Raw genomic sequence first — 18,742 nt, 5'->3', positions numbered from 1 at the left:
CTTTTCCAAGCCAATACGTACCAGACGGACGGGCCGGATGGACATTATTGTGTTGTCTGAGCCGCCCCAGTCAAGCAGGTTCTTATATATTCCCTTTTCCAGGACATACTGCTCTCCACAGAAGCACCGCTGATTGTACGCCACCCAGCTGCAAGAGAGGAGGTCCCAGTTGACGACGCTCACTATCCTGCCTTGCTAATTAGGCTCATTCCCAGACAGCAGGGAAATGATAAGATGCAGCCTTTCTCAAATCCTCATGCTCATCTATAAGTCTCTACATGGCCTGGCTCCTCAGTACCTATCTGACTCATTATCTTTCTACCCCCACCTTTGCACATCTGAGTCTGGGCTTCTGTTCGGCCCCCAAGTCTGTCTACTCTCTAGGGGTGACAGGGCCTTCTCTTGCTACACATCAGAGCTCTGGAATTCTATCCCCAAGGATATCAGAGAGTCAAATACCCTGAGCGCTTTCAAATCCAGGCTCAAATCCTTCTTCTTCAGCAAGGATTGCATTTCTGTCTGCCTCCTTGCTTTCCTACTGTATTCCAAACCCTTATTGTAACCGAGTTATTCCGCTGTCTCCTCCCATTGTGTGATTTTTTTCTGTTTCTTTTCTTCTTACGGAGAAGTAGTATTATTAAATGCCCTATAAAACTGGGGCTTTAAAAAGAATTCAAGGAAGAAAAAGGAAGATTAATAAGCAAGTGTAAATATTCTAACCTGCTGTAGTAACTCAGCAATATGGCCAGCAGTTTGGCAGAGGTCAAAGGTCATTCTACATGATTACTCTGATGATACATTAATTTGATTCACCGCCTGTTAAGACTTGCAGGCCTGAGAGGACTCCAAGGAAGCATGCTGCGGAGTGTAGTAAGCGAGGATATAGTGTTGCTGCTGCCTGCTGCTTCTACCTCGCACTGCGCCTTTGGAAATGAGAGGAAGAGAGGCCGGGGGAATGCCAGAGATCTCTGCTGACGTAGCTTTCGCCCACCCCTGCAGTAAACTGAGCTCCATACTCACACTCCACTCTTCACGTGGATAGAATCTGCTCCCCCCGCCAGGCCCAGACTCCTCAGATCAGGCACGTCAAGGTCAGAGATATCAGTCTCCTTGGCGTGTGGCGAGTGTGGTCCTTCCAGCAATGAGACCGAAGGCCCCATGAAGTCCTACAGGAACAACAGGAGGGGAAATGCAGTTTTCCCCAATTAAAAATCAGTACGAACTGAACTAGACCTGTCGGTGAAAATCCTTGCGATCATTACAGAGTGTGATTTATGCATCATTTCATTTGGCCAATGATATACACAGTATGCATTCATGAATGCATGTATATATTTTCAATTTACATATGTTAAGTCAAATTTAGAATGCACATTATGCTATGTAAATTATAAAACATTAATTTAATACTGTACATTAATTTATAGCATTAATCCTGTGCTTCACTTCACTTCAAGATGATTAACACTTTCATCATAGCATGTTAAGTTTTGAGAGAGAGAAAAAAAAACAATTTAAAGGGACAATTTCTTTCATTTTGCAGTAATGATACTTGCCAACTCTAATGGAAAGAGTTCCTTTTATCAATCATTTATCTGTTTTATAACCAAAATATCCTTATAAAAACAGTCTTACAAAAATTAACAGGCATGTATACATCCTCATCAAGCTGAAAGTTACTCTTGATCTGTATGGATGCTCCTGTTTCAACCTGTAGAGGAGTGTTTGATTAAGTAAAGGTAATGTAAGTAAAAACCCTGAGGATTGGACCCCATTTTTAAAGTTCACTGAAAATGTGGAGCATGCCTTTTCATTTCCTGTCTATGCAGTATTAAAAACATCCCGTGATGAAAAATGACACATGGAGGGATTGTAGTCATCGTAAGTCCTCTATGAGAAATCCGCAAAATGAAAATAGCTTCAAGAATCTCTGTGAGCTGGGAGATGAGAGAACAGCTTCAAACACTGCTGCCAAACAGCAGCCAAGTCAAACCGATGGATTTGCCTTCCATAAGGTTTTTTTAACAGAGACTTATAAACAGATGGGCTGCATAACATTAATGCATATGGAATTGGACAGAATTACTATGTGCATACTGTAACCATATCGCATACCGTACAATCAGGTGCTTTCGACTGGAATGCTACTGCCATTAAAAAAGATCTTATTAGGTCCTCATGGGTTTTATGAAGAGGTAATGTTCCATGATGGGGAAGAACTCTGTGCTGTTTTGTAAACCTATTTAAATCTGCTCTTTTGCTTGGTTAAAATGAAGGGTTTTTATGCATACCTGCTCTTTTTATTCTTGAAAAAAGAGAAAAATGCTGAGGACCGAATAAGCAAAGCAAGACTGATATGGACCGAAAATGATGTTTTATATATATATTTACACACAGTATAGCTGAGACTCAACTGCAAACCAACACTGCCTGGCACCCGGCCACTATGTTATGCTGCACTTCTGAAAAAAGTGTCTGAAAAAGGAGGCTGTAGCCTTTGGGCGATTTTTCTTGTGGCAGCAGCTGATCAAAAGAAACGAGTCAGAATCTTTTGCCTGGAAACTCGAAGGGGCCATGAGGGAGGAATAAAAACGGAGCTCCCAAGCTGAATCTTTTTTTTATTATTATTTTTAAAGGTGCTGATGAGCCAACACAAGCTCCAAAAATATGAATTCGGAGGCGGAGCTCTGCGAGCTACATTAACAAACAGCTGCGACAGAGCTCCACTGAAGAACTTCTGGAGCTTCAGAGGAACCTGCGACGGAGGTGGTGCTTGAATTATTTCTGTAAAGCGTTTGTCTGTGGCGTCTCGTATGCGCTTGCTTGCTGTCAGTTAATTGGGTCATGTCACTGGCTAATGAAAGACCTGGCCCACTTTCAACATCTTGCATACAGTTTCACTTATACTCCTTTGGATGATTTACAGCCCAAGTATAACTGGGGGATTGACTACACTGTGATATACTTCCTCAGAATCCCATATGTGCCCAGTCTGTACGTTTGATATTAGCGTCCAGTATTTTTTTTTTAAACAGCACAGGGATAGCACTGTCTTTAAGAACATTTACTTAAAACGGGGGAGTCCTAAAGCTGTACTTTGCACGCGAGTACTTACAGCCAGGATATAACGAAACGACAGCAGGGTGCTTTCCAATCCACCCCATGCATGCCAGTTGGCGTAGTCACCCTCTTCAAGCAAATACTGACTTCCTTTGTAGTTCTCCCTCGAATAGGCCACCCACCTGTGAAACAGAAGGAGAGATAATTACAGCACAGCCTTCAAAGTACTCACGTGCGCATCTAATGGGAAAGCTAAACAAAAAACAAGTGCTTATTCTGCAATACCTTTATCTAACTGATAGCATCCCTCTTAAACCAATTTCATCAATGCAAAAAGGAAATTGTGCAGTAAAGTGAAGCACGGAGTCACCAGATGTACAGTAAAAGATTGACTAACCACTTGTTTGGTAAGTATCTATGGAATAGTTACTTTACCAATGTATAAAAAGGATATAAAAACAAGAGTGTCACCATTACTGCAGAAAACGGCAACTGGAATCTGAAAGTATTTCTATTCCTCCATGTCTGATGGGAAGTCAGACACACTGAAGCAGAACTAATTTTAAAAAGGTGGAAGTTGCAGACACCCAGCCTCACAATCCAAAGCTCAAGTGTAGTGCACATCTTCACCCACAAGCTTATTTTCCATGCTGATGGCATGAATGTAATCTCTTTAAGGGATGACAGAACCCCCAGAGCTGCTGCCAAGTTGTGCACGCTGTAAGGAGTCAGTGCTGGGTGTGGAAAAGGCAGCAGATCTTCAGTGAGGGTCTTCAACAATCTCTGCAATGCCCAAGAAAATGAAGGATCGATGGGGATCTATCCTAGCATATGTACATAGTCTGTTTCTCTGGTTTTCTTTTTTTTCCCCCCCAAGAATGAAGGATAAAGTTCAAGTTGTCTTATGAACAAGGGAGTGAAATATTGATTAACAATCAAAAATTCAGAATGACCTGAAAATATCAAATAAAAGGATCTGGCCTTTGACTTTTGAAGGTCATATAACAAAAAATATATTTTAGATTTCACGGTGAACTGTTGTCATGTTTCTCAGATAAAATATAATGTGACTGTTTTTTACACACATTTTACTGCTATCAGGAACTTGAGTTGTGTCTATATAGAATGCAAATGGTTTTAATAGATTCAAACTCCTCAATAGTGAGAGTGGGAGTGACAAAGATTATTCAGAAACATTCACTAACGGGGTTAGTGTCATTAAAAAATCGTCTTTTTTTTTCTTTTTCTCCTTCCTCTAACAGTCCACTTTCTTATTTGCACAGGGAGGCGGGCTGTTCCAGTGCTATTCAGCTCAACGTCGCCTTGTTTTCTTTCACTGGATTAGAGTAACATTCCAGAGTAATAGTATCTGACCAAGTTGCGAAACTCATTCCTTGTTGATTACACCTTAAAACATAGGCACACCTCAAAAAGGAAAAAGAAAGCACAAGCCAGAATAAAGCATGACCACATTTTCAGAGTGTACCACCCATGGGTAGAGGGCTCCTAGAGGCACAAATGGAATATTGAAGTCCTTAGGCTAAGAGCATTACATTAAGCAGATAGAGGCCTGTGCCTTGTCTTAATATGGAGTGTCTTAATTAGGCAGACCCTCAGCTAATGGTGTGACATCTGTCTTCATCAGGGGCTGCAGCTGGTGCAGTTAGAGAGCAGCTCAGGAAAGCAGTAAGCGGTGACTCACACTCCACCAGTGACCCGCAGTGACCCCACTTCCTCCAGATCTCTTAGTGCTGCCACACTGGGAATATTATCAGTGAGCTCCCTGGATCGCCCATGGAAGGCGGCCTGCTCATACAGAACCATCTAGGACAGGGAGAGACCGATCATTAATCCGCATCGCGACATCGCCTCTGCAACGTCAGTTAATCACTTGTACCCGGCGCGTTTCCGTCAAGAATGACATCTGAAAGCACTTGACAAAGTCGGCTCACCATGGTAAAATGCAAACATAAGCATAAATACAAAAGGGAACAGCAGCAACGCATACAATACAATCAGTTCAGAAATAACAACAAATGCATTTTCCTCACCTTAGGATCCATAGGGTTCTGTACTTTGAGTCCCCCCTGTATGACAGAGAAGCGTAGACATTATCGAAGTGGTCAGAGGACAAGTTGTTCACCTGCACTGTCAGCAGGCAGCTGGGTGATGCACTGTAACTATATTGCAGTGCAGAAAGGAGAGAGGGCTGACTACAGTATCTCCTCCTATCAGTGCAGATTTCACATTATTGACTGAAGGTCTTCCAATGGATCGAGCCATTTTCAATACGTGCTGGACAACAGGAGCAAGGCAAGATACACGCCTGTCCAGTGCTAGAGAACACACACAGGTACTCATATGCATACAAGAGACACAAGGACACCAATTAACCTAGACAGCATGTCTTTAGACTGTGGGAGGATACTGGAACACTGGTGATAACCCACACAGGAAGAATTACAATTATACAAATATTAGGAGGAATATGACATTCATCTTGGGAAAGCAGAATATCTAAAAGATTTTGGGGATTAAGGTTGACTCATTGTTCTTCTCCTCCAGGCAGTGTGGGGAAGTAAAAAAAAAAGGGTGACAACATGCTAGAATTGTGTAAAGTGTAGAATTAATATGAAAGTGGAGTTCATTCATACAAACAACATGTCCTGCCCTGGAAATATTCCAAAAGATGATGAGCAACCAGATCTATTCCTGGACTTGAAGGAATTTCATAAACAGAACCGATTGTCATATACAGTACAGAACCTCCTCACAGTTTCTTTACCAGACGACATCAGAACAAACAAGGACTCAAGGATACTAATGGAAGTTATGAGGTTAAGGTGATGTTCAAACACAACAGAAAACAGGAGGCCAGAGTTTTGTATGTTGGATTTTGAACTTTCCATCATCGCTTCATGACAAACTGCACGATTTTTACCCTACCATTCTCAGAGGACGAAGTGACTTGACACAAGTGACTCGGGTTCTGCTGGGATCTTGTATTTGAGAGCCTTCTGTTCCCAGCAGGGTGTAATTACCCTCAAAGTTGATGCTATCATAGGCAAGCCAACTGGAAAAAAAAGAAGATACGTCAATAAGAAAAATCTTCAGAGCTGGCACTATGCAACAATATTTACAATGCTGCATCACACAATATGGACATGGTGGCTGGGCCTATTCTGTGGACTGACTGAGGGTTCTGTTTAGCAGAACCAATGGAGAGACACCACAGAAGAAAAACATAATTAACAACAGCAGTGGAGGACAACCAAGGTCCCTGGAGGGCAGCAGGCAGCCTAGTACATTATACAGATACCTCTTGGCATTTAATCAGCTTGAGACCTCAATGATTTATAAAATGGCCTAATTAAGCAAACAGTCCAACTGGATAAGAGCTGAACCAAAAGACACAGTGGATCTTGAGCACCAGAGATGTACAGTACACACCTAGTCTACAAACAGGTTTTATGTTGTCTGGTGAGTTGTCAAAAGTGATGCAGCAAAATAAACTTCTCTTTGTGATTAACATGGTCTGATGAAGCACCCACTTGACACCAGTGAGTGACCTAATGACGAATGCATTGATACTCCTCAGGAAATTATCTGTTGTGGCTAAAGCTTTGTACTTCCATGCTTGGCACATGTGATGTGCACCCCTGATTTTAGTAAATATTTAAATCAATTACAGCAAAGACACCCTTTTGTGAAATAAAATATTTCAGTAAGGCATTAGAGAAGAAAAAAAATAATCTGTTTACTGCATAGCAAACTACTTTAAGCAAAGTCATTTAAAAAGGAAGATCAATTTAATGGACAATTATTTTTTTAATCTCGGCAATATCATTAAAATACAGAATGGGAAGTTATACTTTTGTTCTAGTTTTTAAACAGGGTGCAAAATGAGTGCATTTTACACTGAGGTATTAATTAGTGTAGACTGAAATTATGTTAGTCCTTTAAATAAAGCACAGTTGGACTGAAGTCATCCAAATTGCTCTGGTTACCAAGTTATGCATGCAATAAATAGCTTAGGAAAATAATGTGATGTGCACAAAATGCAATTTAGTGGATGTTTTCCAATATGCAGTATTGTGGTGCAGCTTTCCTTTTGAATCCATATTAATAAAACAATACAAAAAAGACCCTTTTTCACAGGAAGGGGGTGTAGAAATTGAACTGTGGCAATATTAAAGTGTACCACTGACTGCATTCATTTGAAGCGTCCTGCTTGAAAGAACCATTTTAGCTAAATATATGCAACTCAGAGGGAAGAAGCCAGAAGTCATTTGTGGTGTGACCCTGTATGCAGAGTGCACTGCATTCACATTGAGAGGGAGTTCCTTTGCTTAGTGAGTCACCAGGAAACTGCATTTCAATGGCTTTTTAAGGGGGATATTTGTAACTGCCTCCTACATTCCACCACTGCGAGTGTTAGCATTCTGATAAGGCATTTGATAGGAACAGCCGCAGTGCCCTTACAGGAAACACCTCTTCGACAAAGGTATGCTTTTCGCATTAGGGAGAGCTCAGATTCAACATTAATGCTGTCACACAACTTTGAGATGTGGACTTAATGGGCCCTTCTGAAAATACAAAAAGTACATTATCCTTACGGAATCAGAACATCTGAATTATTCAATATTCACAAGCTCATGGTCAAAGCACGGATGCCTGGTATTATGTTTGTCTATATTGACCACAAGCAAGAATTTTAAAATTGAGAGCCATATACTGTATTATTTTACAACATGAAATATGCTTTGTTTATTAGGTACATTTTCCACCTGTGAACCTGTATTTTATCAATTGCAAAACAAACATCAGACCTTGTTCTTACTCAATTCTGATGCAAAGCAGAAAAATCATCCTCTTACCATCCTGACTTGACAGTGAGAGATGCCAGGTCAATCCCTCTGCCATGGTTTTCAAGACTGCCAATTTCTTTTTGGAAGCACACTGGAGCTCCTTCCTGGCAACACAGCTCAATTTCTGGAATGCAGTTATCCTAACAAAGAGAAACATGTCATTTAGTCGTGTGCACTATGAATTTATAAGTTGACCAACTCAAGTAACTACAATGCTGCCAGACATATTGCAGCCTTGAAAAAGGACATACCACAGTTAAACTCGAAAGAAGAAAAACATTACATTTATTAAGACTTGTAATATTACTACACTATCATGCCTGGTCTATAATGTTTGAATACGCTCTAGGATTGAAAATTATCCACTTTGATAATAACCAGAATAACTGGTTGGAAGGACCAGAAATGTATGGAGAATATTTGTAAAATCAAAATGAAATGAAGTGTGCTGCTTTTATCTTCTGATCTTTGTGTAAGGACCATATTACGGTAATCGCTCAATTTTAGGTTTCAATATAGTATATATATATAGGTTTCTCATGTAACTGAGAAAGAGGAAACTTCATCAAATGGTGTGCATATGATCTGGCTCCACTGTCAGCAGTGCAATGCACACTTCTACAAAGCATTCAGCGAACTGAACTGCCTTCTCGTTAGGGCATGACAATACCCAGAAGAGAGGATATTTTTGGCCTTTAGATCTGAATTGGCTGCATTTTTTAATTTGCACTGATGTGCGACAGCTCTTAGAAGACCACTGCGGTATGCTGTGGGCCTGTCTACACAGTGCACCTTAAAATAGCTCAGCCTTTGGATCACTCAGGAATGCATGCTTTCTGTGTCAATATGTCGTATCTCACCTCCGAAGTAGTTAACACGCCTAGCAAGAAACACGCCCCCTCAAGAAAGAAACTACAGGGATCTGATTTTAGAGGTCTTAAATACACTGTCAGGCATGTATGTAACTGTGAATGCTATTTATTTTTTGTCTTTAATTCCGGAATGGGGAAAATGAGTATGAATAAGATGTTTACAAAGTACACCTTGCAACAGAACAAATAATACAAGCTTTAGAACATACAAAAACTCGATACCTTCACTGCCCGTTTAATGGAACCAATATGGACCACTGAGGGGCTATTTTCCATTCCTCTGAAGCCACTGAAATGGTTCAATACCATCTCTCCCTCCTCCAGTACCAGACAGGGCCCCTGGTAGCCATGTTCCCCATACAGCAGCCAGCTGGAAACAGACAGAAGTCCACTTGAACCCATGCTTTCAACCTCTGTGCACAGCCAAGCTAACAGTTCCCACCGCGGCAGCGCTAAAACAGTTACGTAACACCTTTCAAGTCGAGCCAGTGCTAGGAACTGAGCAAGCCAGCAGCAGGAATCTTGTTCCTCCCATAGAATTTTAAGGGGGGAAGGAAGCCCTGACATGCCAAAAGTTAAAACAAGTGGAAATCACCCTCGCTTTTGAACTGAACTTAACTGACTCGCACCACGTAACGACAGCGACTGAGCACGGCCACAAAAAGAAATGTGCTGACCTGCAGCCGATGGCCTGAAAGTGAGAACCAGTCAGCAGATTTAAAAAGAAACACATGACCTGGGTACTTCATCCCCTCCCTATCCTAACCGTGGACGATCGTCACAGGCTGATACGCCAAAAATAAACACTCGGAATTATTCGAAAACAAAATGATTACACCTTTATTTATGTGTGTTTTTGTGTGAGAGTGAACTCTTAAAACTATTTATTTTCCTCGGAGACTGCACTGACAGTCCCATGTCAGAAAAAATCAACCATTCTTATTCTCCTTTAAAGTGACTTTCTGACCCTAGCAGCATGTGTCCCCCATAAAACTAATACTCTGCTTTTACAGTGTCTGATTTCCACTTTGAAGATGACAGGATCAGTTATCCCAATGCGAGGAACGCGGTTACAAATAGCTTGTCAGCAAAGCCAAGATACTCGGGGAAGGAAAAGACGGCTAAGACATATCGGCATTCAGAGCGAATCTCCTGAAAACGAGGAAGCGTGTGTCATGCACAGGCCCCATGGCAGAAACACTATTTCTAAAAATCTTCCTACCGACTGTAAGGAGGTAGATTTCTACAAGCAAAACATATCTCCTGGGGAACAGGTGACCTTTGGTATGAGGGCACAGCATATCGTTTCTTTCACTACTTTCACTAAATGATTCACTTCATAATGTAATGTCCTACAGAATGGTAAAGTAGACATCAGCAATAAGTCCTTCTCTGCATTAGTATTTAGAGTACGGCCATATATTGCAGTTGATCAACTGCAGTTTGTCAAGTCAAAAAATCAAATCAAAGTTTATTTATCAAACGCACAACAATACAGCGTGCAGCAGTAGTTGCTGGCAATGAAATGTCTTTTCCACAAGAATCACAGAAATCATAAAAATCACAAAAACACAAAAATCACAAAATTGAGGCTATGAAAATAAGGTTACATAATAATAGATGTAATAGAAATGGAATAAAACTCAATATGAGTAGAATAATTAAGAAAGAAGGCACTCATTTTTGTAATAAATCTATTGCAGTGTAACACTGAAGGAAGTGAATATTGGACAGTGAAGGGAAATATAAGGAGTCATTAAAACATCAGGGGTTTGCTTACAGTAAACATTGCAGGGGAAATGACTTGCTTCAATCTCACTAGTTAGTCTCTGGAACCCTCTCACAAGCAGGTCCTTGTTTGAGGTTCCTGTGTTTTTTTTTATTTGGTGGAAAAATAGATTTTCACACAAAACAGTATCAATAATGTAGCAGAACGGGGTCTCTGCAGACAGGCCTCTGGACACAAATGGAAGGGTGTCATTCATTAAATATGAGTCCCAGACTGCACTGAGCTGGAGATGAGCTTTTTTTCCCCGCTTCAGTCATTTAATGAACAAGGAAACCGTGTGCACGGTGTATACAGAAGAGAAAAGGTTCACAGCTACAAGGTGATTAAACTTAATGGAGCATTTAAAACAATTGTGCTTTCATTACAATCTATTCCATATGATTCAATCATGTGATCAACACCAAAGTCATACATTACAGCAAACCAGAAAACTAGAAACCTAGAAAAATGGATGAAAACAGGAAATAGAGTAGTTATAAAGATGCACTCCCTATATTTCTGTTTGCTTTAGGTTATGAAAACTACATATTTTTTTATACAAGCCTGGTAAACTCCACTTATTCAACTGTATGTACAAACACCCCCTCCCCCCAAGACTAAAGTCAAATGCTGAAAAACACAGTCAGAAAAAAAAAACAAATGTGCCGTCATATTCCTGCATTTATGGAAAATTGAGAAGTTATGTGATTAATTAAATTCACAATGCAAGTGAACTGAGAGCAATGAGCGTTTCGCACATTGCTAGGACTGGAGAGAAGAAATTAATATTTGCAAAAGCTAGAATGAGTGGCACTGCAAATACTCAAGAAACGGGTATGAAAAATTGAAAAATAGCACACCGTCACTACCCCTCAAGGGGAATTTGCTCTAACTCGCCAAACTAGAGCTTGTCCGAGAAACACTTGGAAAACTGTAAATGTGTGCACATGAGGAGTCACTGCGGTCCAGCGACTCCCAGCTCAAACTCTAATCTTTATTTTCCTCAGGACCAGGGCTGGACAAACATTTTATTTGCCCAGACATCGGTCTGAATGGCTTGCTTATTCCAAGCTTCGCTTGCCTCCCCCTTCAGTATCACCAATCTGCGTCACGCAGCGGTTCTTAATTTGTTTTTTTGTTTCTTTTTCCATTATAGCTGTATGTGTAGATAAATGAGGCATAAATAATACACCTCTTCCTCTCTTGATCAAGAGTGGAGTCTACGGACTTTTTACCAAAAAAGCAGCCGCTCTCTCACCATCCTCGCACCACCCTGATGGAGACTCCCCGAGCAAAGACCATCCCTGTAGCGTCTTCCACGTCAGCCTGGATCTCGTGCCTTCTCCCCGTAAACCTGACACCATCATAGAGGACCAGCTGATGCACAAGACAAAGGGCAGCATTACTTCCAGATGGCTTACAAAACACAGAGAACATGAGGAAGGACGTAGAAATCACAGCCTCTACAGTACAAATAAGCGATACCACAACAGGCTTCTCCATTTTAAAACCAAGTCAGTATTTGGATTTACTTGCTTTACATTTTACTTTAATACTATGGAAATATCATTCTTTGCTTGTGATTTCTTAAAGGTAGCGTACTATATGTACTACGAAGAACTAAATGAGCAAGATGCCAGAATGGCCTCCCCTTGTTTGTAGTCCTATGAAATAGACTAAGAGAAGGATTACCAACAGAATCCTTTTTAAAAATAAAATTTGTTGGCTGATCCTTTTATTAAAGAACTTATCATGTCTTTGTTTTGTGTTTATGTGGACCAGGTACAAGATCATTAATGATTCCAAGTCTTAAAACATAAAATCATGCATCACTTACACATATTGTTTTATCTCTACAAAACAAATCTAAAGATACAACAAAAGATGGGAGACACAGCTACTAACTGTATGCCTGAAGTCTACTTTAGAAAAAAGAAAAGGATATATTTGGCCCCAAGTCAACATTACCTCAGTTCTATACCGAGACTAAAACCAATAATCACGCTGCACACTGCCCACGAAATGAAGAGTGGGTGAAATCGAACCCACACAAAATATTAACTACATCTCCTGACCTAAACTGTTGACAACTGCAAGTGTGTTGGGGGTACATTTTGTAACTGATGCTCGAAAAAAATTGTTTTACAATTGTCTTAACCTACCTTTCCAGGCCTCGGGTTGACTTTCAGGTCGATCGAATTCTACAAGAGAAAGGAAGACGGGATTCAGAGCCGCGATTTAAAGATGCAGTGGTGCATACTGTACGTCTTAACAATTCACAGTCTTACCATTAACGGGGCCTCCGTTTCTGCAGCCATGGCAGGTGATGGACCTCCACTTCCTTTGAAGCAGGAAAGCATGCTGCGAGGCTGGATACTCTGACTGCGAGGCTTTGACGGCAAGGACCTCGCTGCCATCATATACTGGTAGATTGGAGTACATGTGGCAGCTGAAGAACTAGATGACGATGCAGGATTTGCTGGCTCTTCCTCAGAAGGTTGGCTGGGGAACTCCACCACCGACTGTCCCGACAAACCACAGGAATCGGCTTCCTCCATGTCTCTCCCTGAGCACGGAAGCTCCTCCGCCATCTCGTACAGCCGTCTTGTCGGAATACTTTGTTCTTCGCCTATTGCCTGGCAGGGCTCCAACTCTCCCTCCGGATGGGAATCCCACAAGGGACGCTCCAGAGGGGCCGAGGGCTCCTCGGGAGGTTCTTCCCCGGAGTCGCGGAAGGCGCCGAGCTGCAGGCGCTCGCTGACGGACTGCAGGAGCGACAGGATGGAAGAGGCGTGCTGCTCCACGCTCCTCACGTCCTCCTCGGTCAGCGGCTGGTCTGGCAGGTCCTCCATGCTCGCATCCTCCCGAAAGCTCTCCTCCTCGTATATGGGGGACAGGGAAAAGGGGTACACTTTGTATTTCCTTAACGTGGGGCTGAGCGCCGGTCCTGAGCCATTCACAAACACCGCGTCTGCCACCTCCTCCTCCTCGTTTATAACGTCGAAGCCTCCTTCACGGCAGTCCAATTCCTTAGGTCTGTGGAGGAGGGGAGGCAGTGGCACCCCTATACCCACACTGTGAAGTCCATCCAGATGTCCCTTCTTATCCAGTGGGTTCAGACCTGCAGTTTTTATGTCATCACCCTGTCTGAGAGAAATGGAGCCCGCACACTGCGCCGGTGGCGGATGAGAATGTTGTGCACCCACGGCGTTGCACGCCCGCCTCTCTTCGTTACCAGCGCAGAGGGCTGGGTTTATTCCACTGCTTGCATGGCTCTTCTGCCCGTCTGAACATGTGGGTCTTTCCCCTTCACGTGAAGCATCCACACGCAGTGGCCGAGTCTCCTGGTGTTTACCATCATCATCGCTACCATCAGAGTCCGACTGATCCTCTATTACAGCTGCTAAATAACTCTGAACTAACAAGAATCTCTGATCACCTGCCCCATCTGCATAGCCCTCTGCTTGTTGCCCTTGCAGTCTCTTTTGTTCTACCTGACAGGTATTATTAAGGCCATTCGGTTTCGTTTCAGAGCCATTACCATAGAAATCGATCTCGGCAGCGGAATGCACTGTAGGTTCATTGTCTGGGGCCCCGTTTCTGGTTACTTTTTCCTTGGAACTTTGTGAAAGTTCTGCTTTGTCTGATGGAGTGACAGGTTCCGCAGCTTTAAAAGTTTTGTCTGTTAAAGCTAGGTTGGGATGGACAGAGCGTGCCAACTGAGTTTCATTAACCAGTGTTTTGCCTGCAGGCCTATCCCTTGAATGGGCAGTGGACATAGTTGTTTTTTGTTCTTGTTTAAGCTGAACAGTGTTTTTCACATCGATTGTCCGGTTTAAATCACCAGTGTCGAGTTGAGACATAATCTCTTTTTCACCATTACAGGAGTTGGATAAACCATGATGTTTATCACTTAAAATTGTAGCTTTGGCTAAACACATTACTTCATTGATTAATTCAGTCGCTTTAGTTGATATAACCCCATCGTAATCACGGTCTCGTTCTGCTTGGGGTACTTGTACTTTATCTTTATTAATTTTTACTGAGGGTAACTCAGTCTGGTTGGTCATTACATTACACTGTCTTGGAGTAACATCGTCATGTTCTCTTACAGGACTTTGGCTTTGTAACAAGAGTTCATGTGATTCAATTAGCCTGCCTTTTTGAGTCAGAACACCATCTGCGTTTTTACCACTGCAAGGTTCACCGGTTCCCACACTTTGCCTGACAGGTTTGACGTTATTGTTAAGTGGTAAGTCCATCGCAATACCTTCATTATACTCATGTCTCTCAGGTGGATAGGAAATGAGCGCCTTACTTGGTTTTTCTAACGATGTGCCCATCTGACTCTGGTTTAAAATTTCAGCAGGAGTGTCTGTAAGACTGCGATTACAAACAAACCCTGGATTAATTCTGATGTCCATTTCTGAACCAACAAAGGATTCAGAACATGAAGGCGAAGCACTATCCCCGTCAGCGTGGGCTATGGGCGAGATGACTGTCTGCTCAGCGGACACAGGCGAAGGACCACTTTCGTCCCCCAGCCCTATCGGACTCCTTTCGTGAAGATCCACCGCATGTCGATGCCCTTCAGCGTCATCACCATGTCCAGCTGGCAGGACTGCTCCACCGATCTCACCTACACTTGAAAACCACTCGCCCTCTCGCTCACGGGCCTCTATTTTATGAAGGGCCGCTAAAGCATTTCTGAGAATAATATCAACCATTCGCTTCGACTCGCGCTCCAAGGCATCTCTGTCAAATTCGGCTTCCTGGAGACCCGTCCCCTCACCCAGGACCTCCTCGCCTTCGCTTTGCCTTAAATCACAGTGTTGCTGTATGTCAGCGTCGACAGGCCTCAACACCTCAGAGCTTTTCTTAGGTAGCAGGGGACTGTCTTTACCCTCTGCTTCCTGCCATCCCAGCTCTGAAATATGATCCTGAAAGCCATCCGCCATCAGGGTTTTCTGGTAAGAGGAAGAGGCAGCGGGCTCAATGAGGGCAGCGTGCGCCTGTGTGCGCTCAATTCCCTGGGCGCCGTCAGCAACACTGGGCAGCACATCCCCGGCTCCTGACAGTGACCCTGCTGAGGGCTGCGTCAGGGACAGAGTTTCTGCTCGTTCAGTTGCTTCTTTTGTTCCTTGAGGAGTCATCGTGACTGCGACCCCAGCTGAGGTATCTGCTGCACCGCTCCGAGTCTCGCTCAGGGTTAGCCGTAGCGCCCCTTCTGCCGCTGGGTGCTCACCTGGTAACTCCACCTCCGCGGCTGCTGAGGAGCCTGATACAGCTCCAGGAAGGGAGCTCAGAGCTAAACCTCCCGGGATGCCCGGGCTTGGCTCTTCTTCCCTTGCTAAGGCACTCCGTGTTATACGGTGTTCCGACAGGGAACCACTCGCCACTGGAGATTCACCGCCCAGCCCTGCCGGCACTGGAGACCTAAGCAGATCCGAGTTCGTTTCGGCGCCCTGTGTTGCTTTTTGATCACACGATGGCACGGGTTGCCCATGGCTGCATAATCCCAAACTGGACCCCTGGGCTGAAGAAACAACAACCCCTTCGTAACAAGTCCCAACGGTCCCTGCCTTGCTGCCCCTCTCCCCTTCTGCGGATGGGATGTTCCCGTCTCCACTGACGCTCAACAGCATCTCCCCTTCCTTTCCTTCAGGGATGGGCGAATCCACCAGGTCAGGATGTTTTTCTTTCATCTTCTTGGTGGGCCTCAGGCCTCCATAGGTCGCATAGGTGACAGAAGGGGGACAGGACAGCACCAGTCTACGATGTTCATCAGAGTCTAGGTCTGAGGTTTGTTTCTCCTCAGTGCTTCCATTAGACTCCACATCTGGGTCATTCCTGATGTTTTTATTCACAGACCTGTGGACAGAAAAATATACAAACCCCTCAGGTGACCAGATCTTAATAAGCTTGAACTCTAGAATTTATTCTCTAAAATGGAACATCACAATCGCGTGGACTAAATGAGATCATGCATATCAAACAGATTTCCTCTAGGAGCAGTGCTTCAATAAGTAGTTCAAGAACCTATTTATAAAATATTCATTAACAACTGCCGAACAAATAGCCACCTGGAATGGATATGATGGCAGGGCTCCTAAAATGGTAAACCACAAAATACACAATGTTTTCAAAATAACAAGGGCTGGTTCACTGTGCTCTGATATTTTCTGCAGTAAAGACAAAGGTTCATTTACTAGAGTGATTTCACCACTCAAAAAACTCTATCCCCACTCAAAAACAACCGCTGTACACCTTTTGCTAATTTCTAAAAAGACTAGTTCCTGTTTAATAAGTCTTGTAGTCATCCAGCATCAGTGGCCAAATGCTCCTGGAAAAAGATAAACAGGTTCAGTTCTCATTAGATCTTAGCACTCTCTGTTCAGCAGTCTATATTGACTTCAGAGTAATTACACCCCCTTCAATGACCCATTAAGAACTGCATCAGCCTCTGCTGTCTGCTGTACTGTAGAAAAATACTGAAACGTCACCACTTGCACAGTGTTCTCTCTGTCAAGTTGTTTTTTTCACTTATATTCTAATGTATGTTGCGTGTCAAGAAGGCAAGAAAAATAAATATCAATTTCATGAGGCTCAGTACAGTATATGGAGTTCTGTAGCAGTTTTTAGCAGGCTATCTACATTTCAAATCTAGAACAGTTCAGAAAAGCATGATCTGACATCTCTGGGCACCTCATTCATCGCAAATGGCTCTTACCTAAACCAGCAGGGTTCTGGCAGATTTCTGAAGTAATGCCACACTAAATCCTGGTACTCCTAGAGCCATTTAAAAAAAAAATCACATCTAAACAAGCCCGTGAAACAACACTGCAGATATGCCACAACAAGCTACACCAAACTTTAAGGAATTAAGTAGGCACATACAGATCCTGAAACACCTTATTGAGCTTCTTAATTACAGACTCCATTCCTGTCAATGAATAACTGGTGCAATAAAATTTTACAAAATAATTATTTGAATTTCTCTGTAACATGCACAGTTCACAAATGTTAATTTGACATTGTCTGTATTGCTCTACCTTGGTACTCTACAAAATTAAACTGAAGAATCTAAGTGGTGGAACGGAATATTCCGTTTAAAAAATGTACATTTTATGGATTATGTTTGTCTAAGCCCCTTTCCTAAATGTGGAATATTGTTGCTATATTCATTTTGGCTGTGCACTACCTTACCACTACTAAGAATATGATAATGCTATAGCACCAAGTTTGAAATCATGCAGTCTGTTTGAGGAACGTTTTGTATTCCTCAATGTGGTCATTACATACAGCTCAATGATCAGGTCAGACAAGAACATAAACAGAAGGCATGAGCATTAAATGAAACAACAAACCTTGCGGGTATTCTGGGTCTTTAGATTTCGATAACCTTCACACTTAACAATCATAACTTTTCTCACAATTTTACAAGAAAGGCTGATAAACATTATATAATGCTATGATACCAATACTACTGAGAACAGTAACATTATTCCACCATCTTGCACGTTTAACAATATATAGATTGGTGATCCCAGCATTTGAAATATTAAATTTGGCATGTAAAAACAATGTGAATTAGACTCAGAGAAAAACAAGTCTTAGCAGTGAACTTAGGAGTGAACTACATGTACTCCAGGTTGTAACAAACACAGATAAACATAAGACACGGATGTGTAATTAAAACCTGATTCTTTGAAGGTTTAAAATTAGAAAATGACAAGATCACATTCTGTGGTCTTCTGTGTCTTTATTTATGCACCAGATTTTGGAATAAAGCATTGCTCTGTGTTGTAAGCACAGCAACCGACACCCTGTTGTGTTCCCTTAATGCAAAAGGCTTTTTCCCACAACTGTAAGTTTCCTGCAAGTGGTTTGAGCTGGGCTTCCACACAAGGCAATAATTATTACTGCTCTTTTCCTTTATTCGCTGCAATTGTTTTAAGTGAGTAATTACTTCCCTCACCGGAGAAGGACAGTAAAATTGTTGGCTGTGATTGCTTGCCAATGCCAAGCTCTGCTCAGCAGTCATTGACTCACCCAGTTAAATACTGGTGTGCATGTCTTCTCTTCCTCCCCACCCAGAGCTAGACAACTGGAAATAACATTCAACTGCAGAGACTTCTCTTTTACAACAGGCTGGGCCACACAGTGACCCACTG

At 42.5% G+C, this 18,742-nt stretch overlaps 1 protein-coding gene across 1 annotated transcript in view; it reads right to left on the bottom strand.

The window, feature by feature from the left end:
* Positions 1-18,742, bottom strand: part of LOC148830346 (uncharacterized) — a 40,715-nt gene that overhangs the window by 9,505 nt on the left and 12,468 nt on the right. The window contains exons 4-14 of the mRNA XM_088921979.1: positions 12,857-16,439; positions 12,731-12,769; positions 11,827-11,945; positions 9,023-9,170; positions 7,938-8,068; positions 6,007-6,133; positions 5,112-5,147; positions 4,763-4,884; positions 3,116-3,242; positions 1,021-1,166; positions 22-148 (exon numbers count right to left, since the gene is read on the bottom strand). Coding sequence (XP_088778105.1) covers positions 22-148; positions 1,021-1,166; positions 3,116-3,242; positions 4,763-4,884; positions 5,112-5,147; positions 6,007-6,133; positions 7,938-8,068; positions 9,023-9,170; positions 11,827-11,945; positions 12,731-12,769; positions 12,857-16,439 — 4,705 coding nt within the window. The remainder of the gene's footprint in view (positions 1-21; positions 149-1,020; positions 1,167-3,115; positions 3,243-4,762; positions 4,885-5,111; positions 5,148-6,006; positions 6,134-7,937; positions 8,069-9,022; positions 9,171-11,826; positions 11,946-12,730; positions 12,770-12,856; positions 16,440-18,742) is intronic.

The sequence above is a fragment of the Atractosteus spatula genome, chromosome 7, assembly GCF_055471065.1.
Source record: "Atractosteus spatula isolate fAtrSpa1 chromosome 7, fAtrSpa1.hap1, whole genome shotgun sequence".
NCBI classification, from domain to species: Eukaryota; Metazoa; Chordata; class Actinopteri; order Semionotiformes; family Lepisosteidae; genus Atractosteus; species Atractosteus spatula.
Note: the sequence above shows the minus strand (reverse complement) of the source record. Positions and strands in the feature narration are given on the sequence as shown.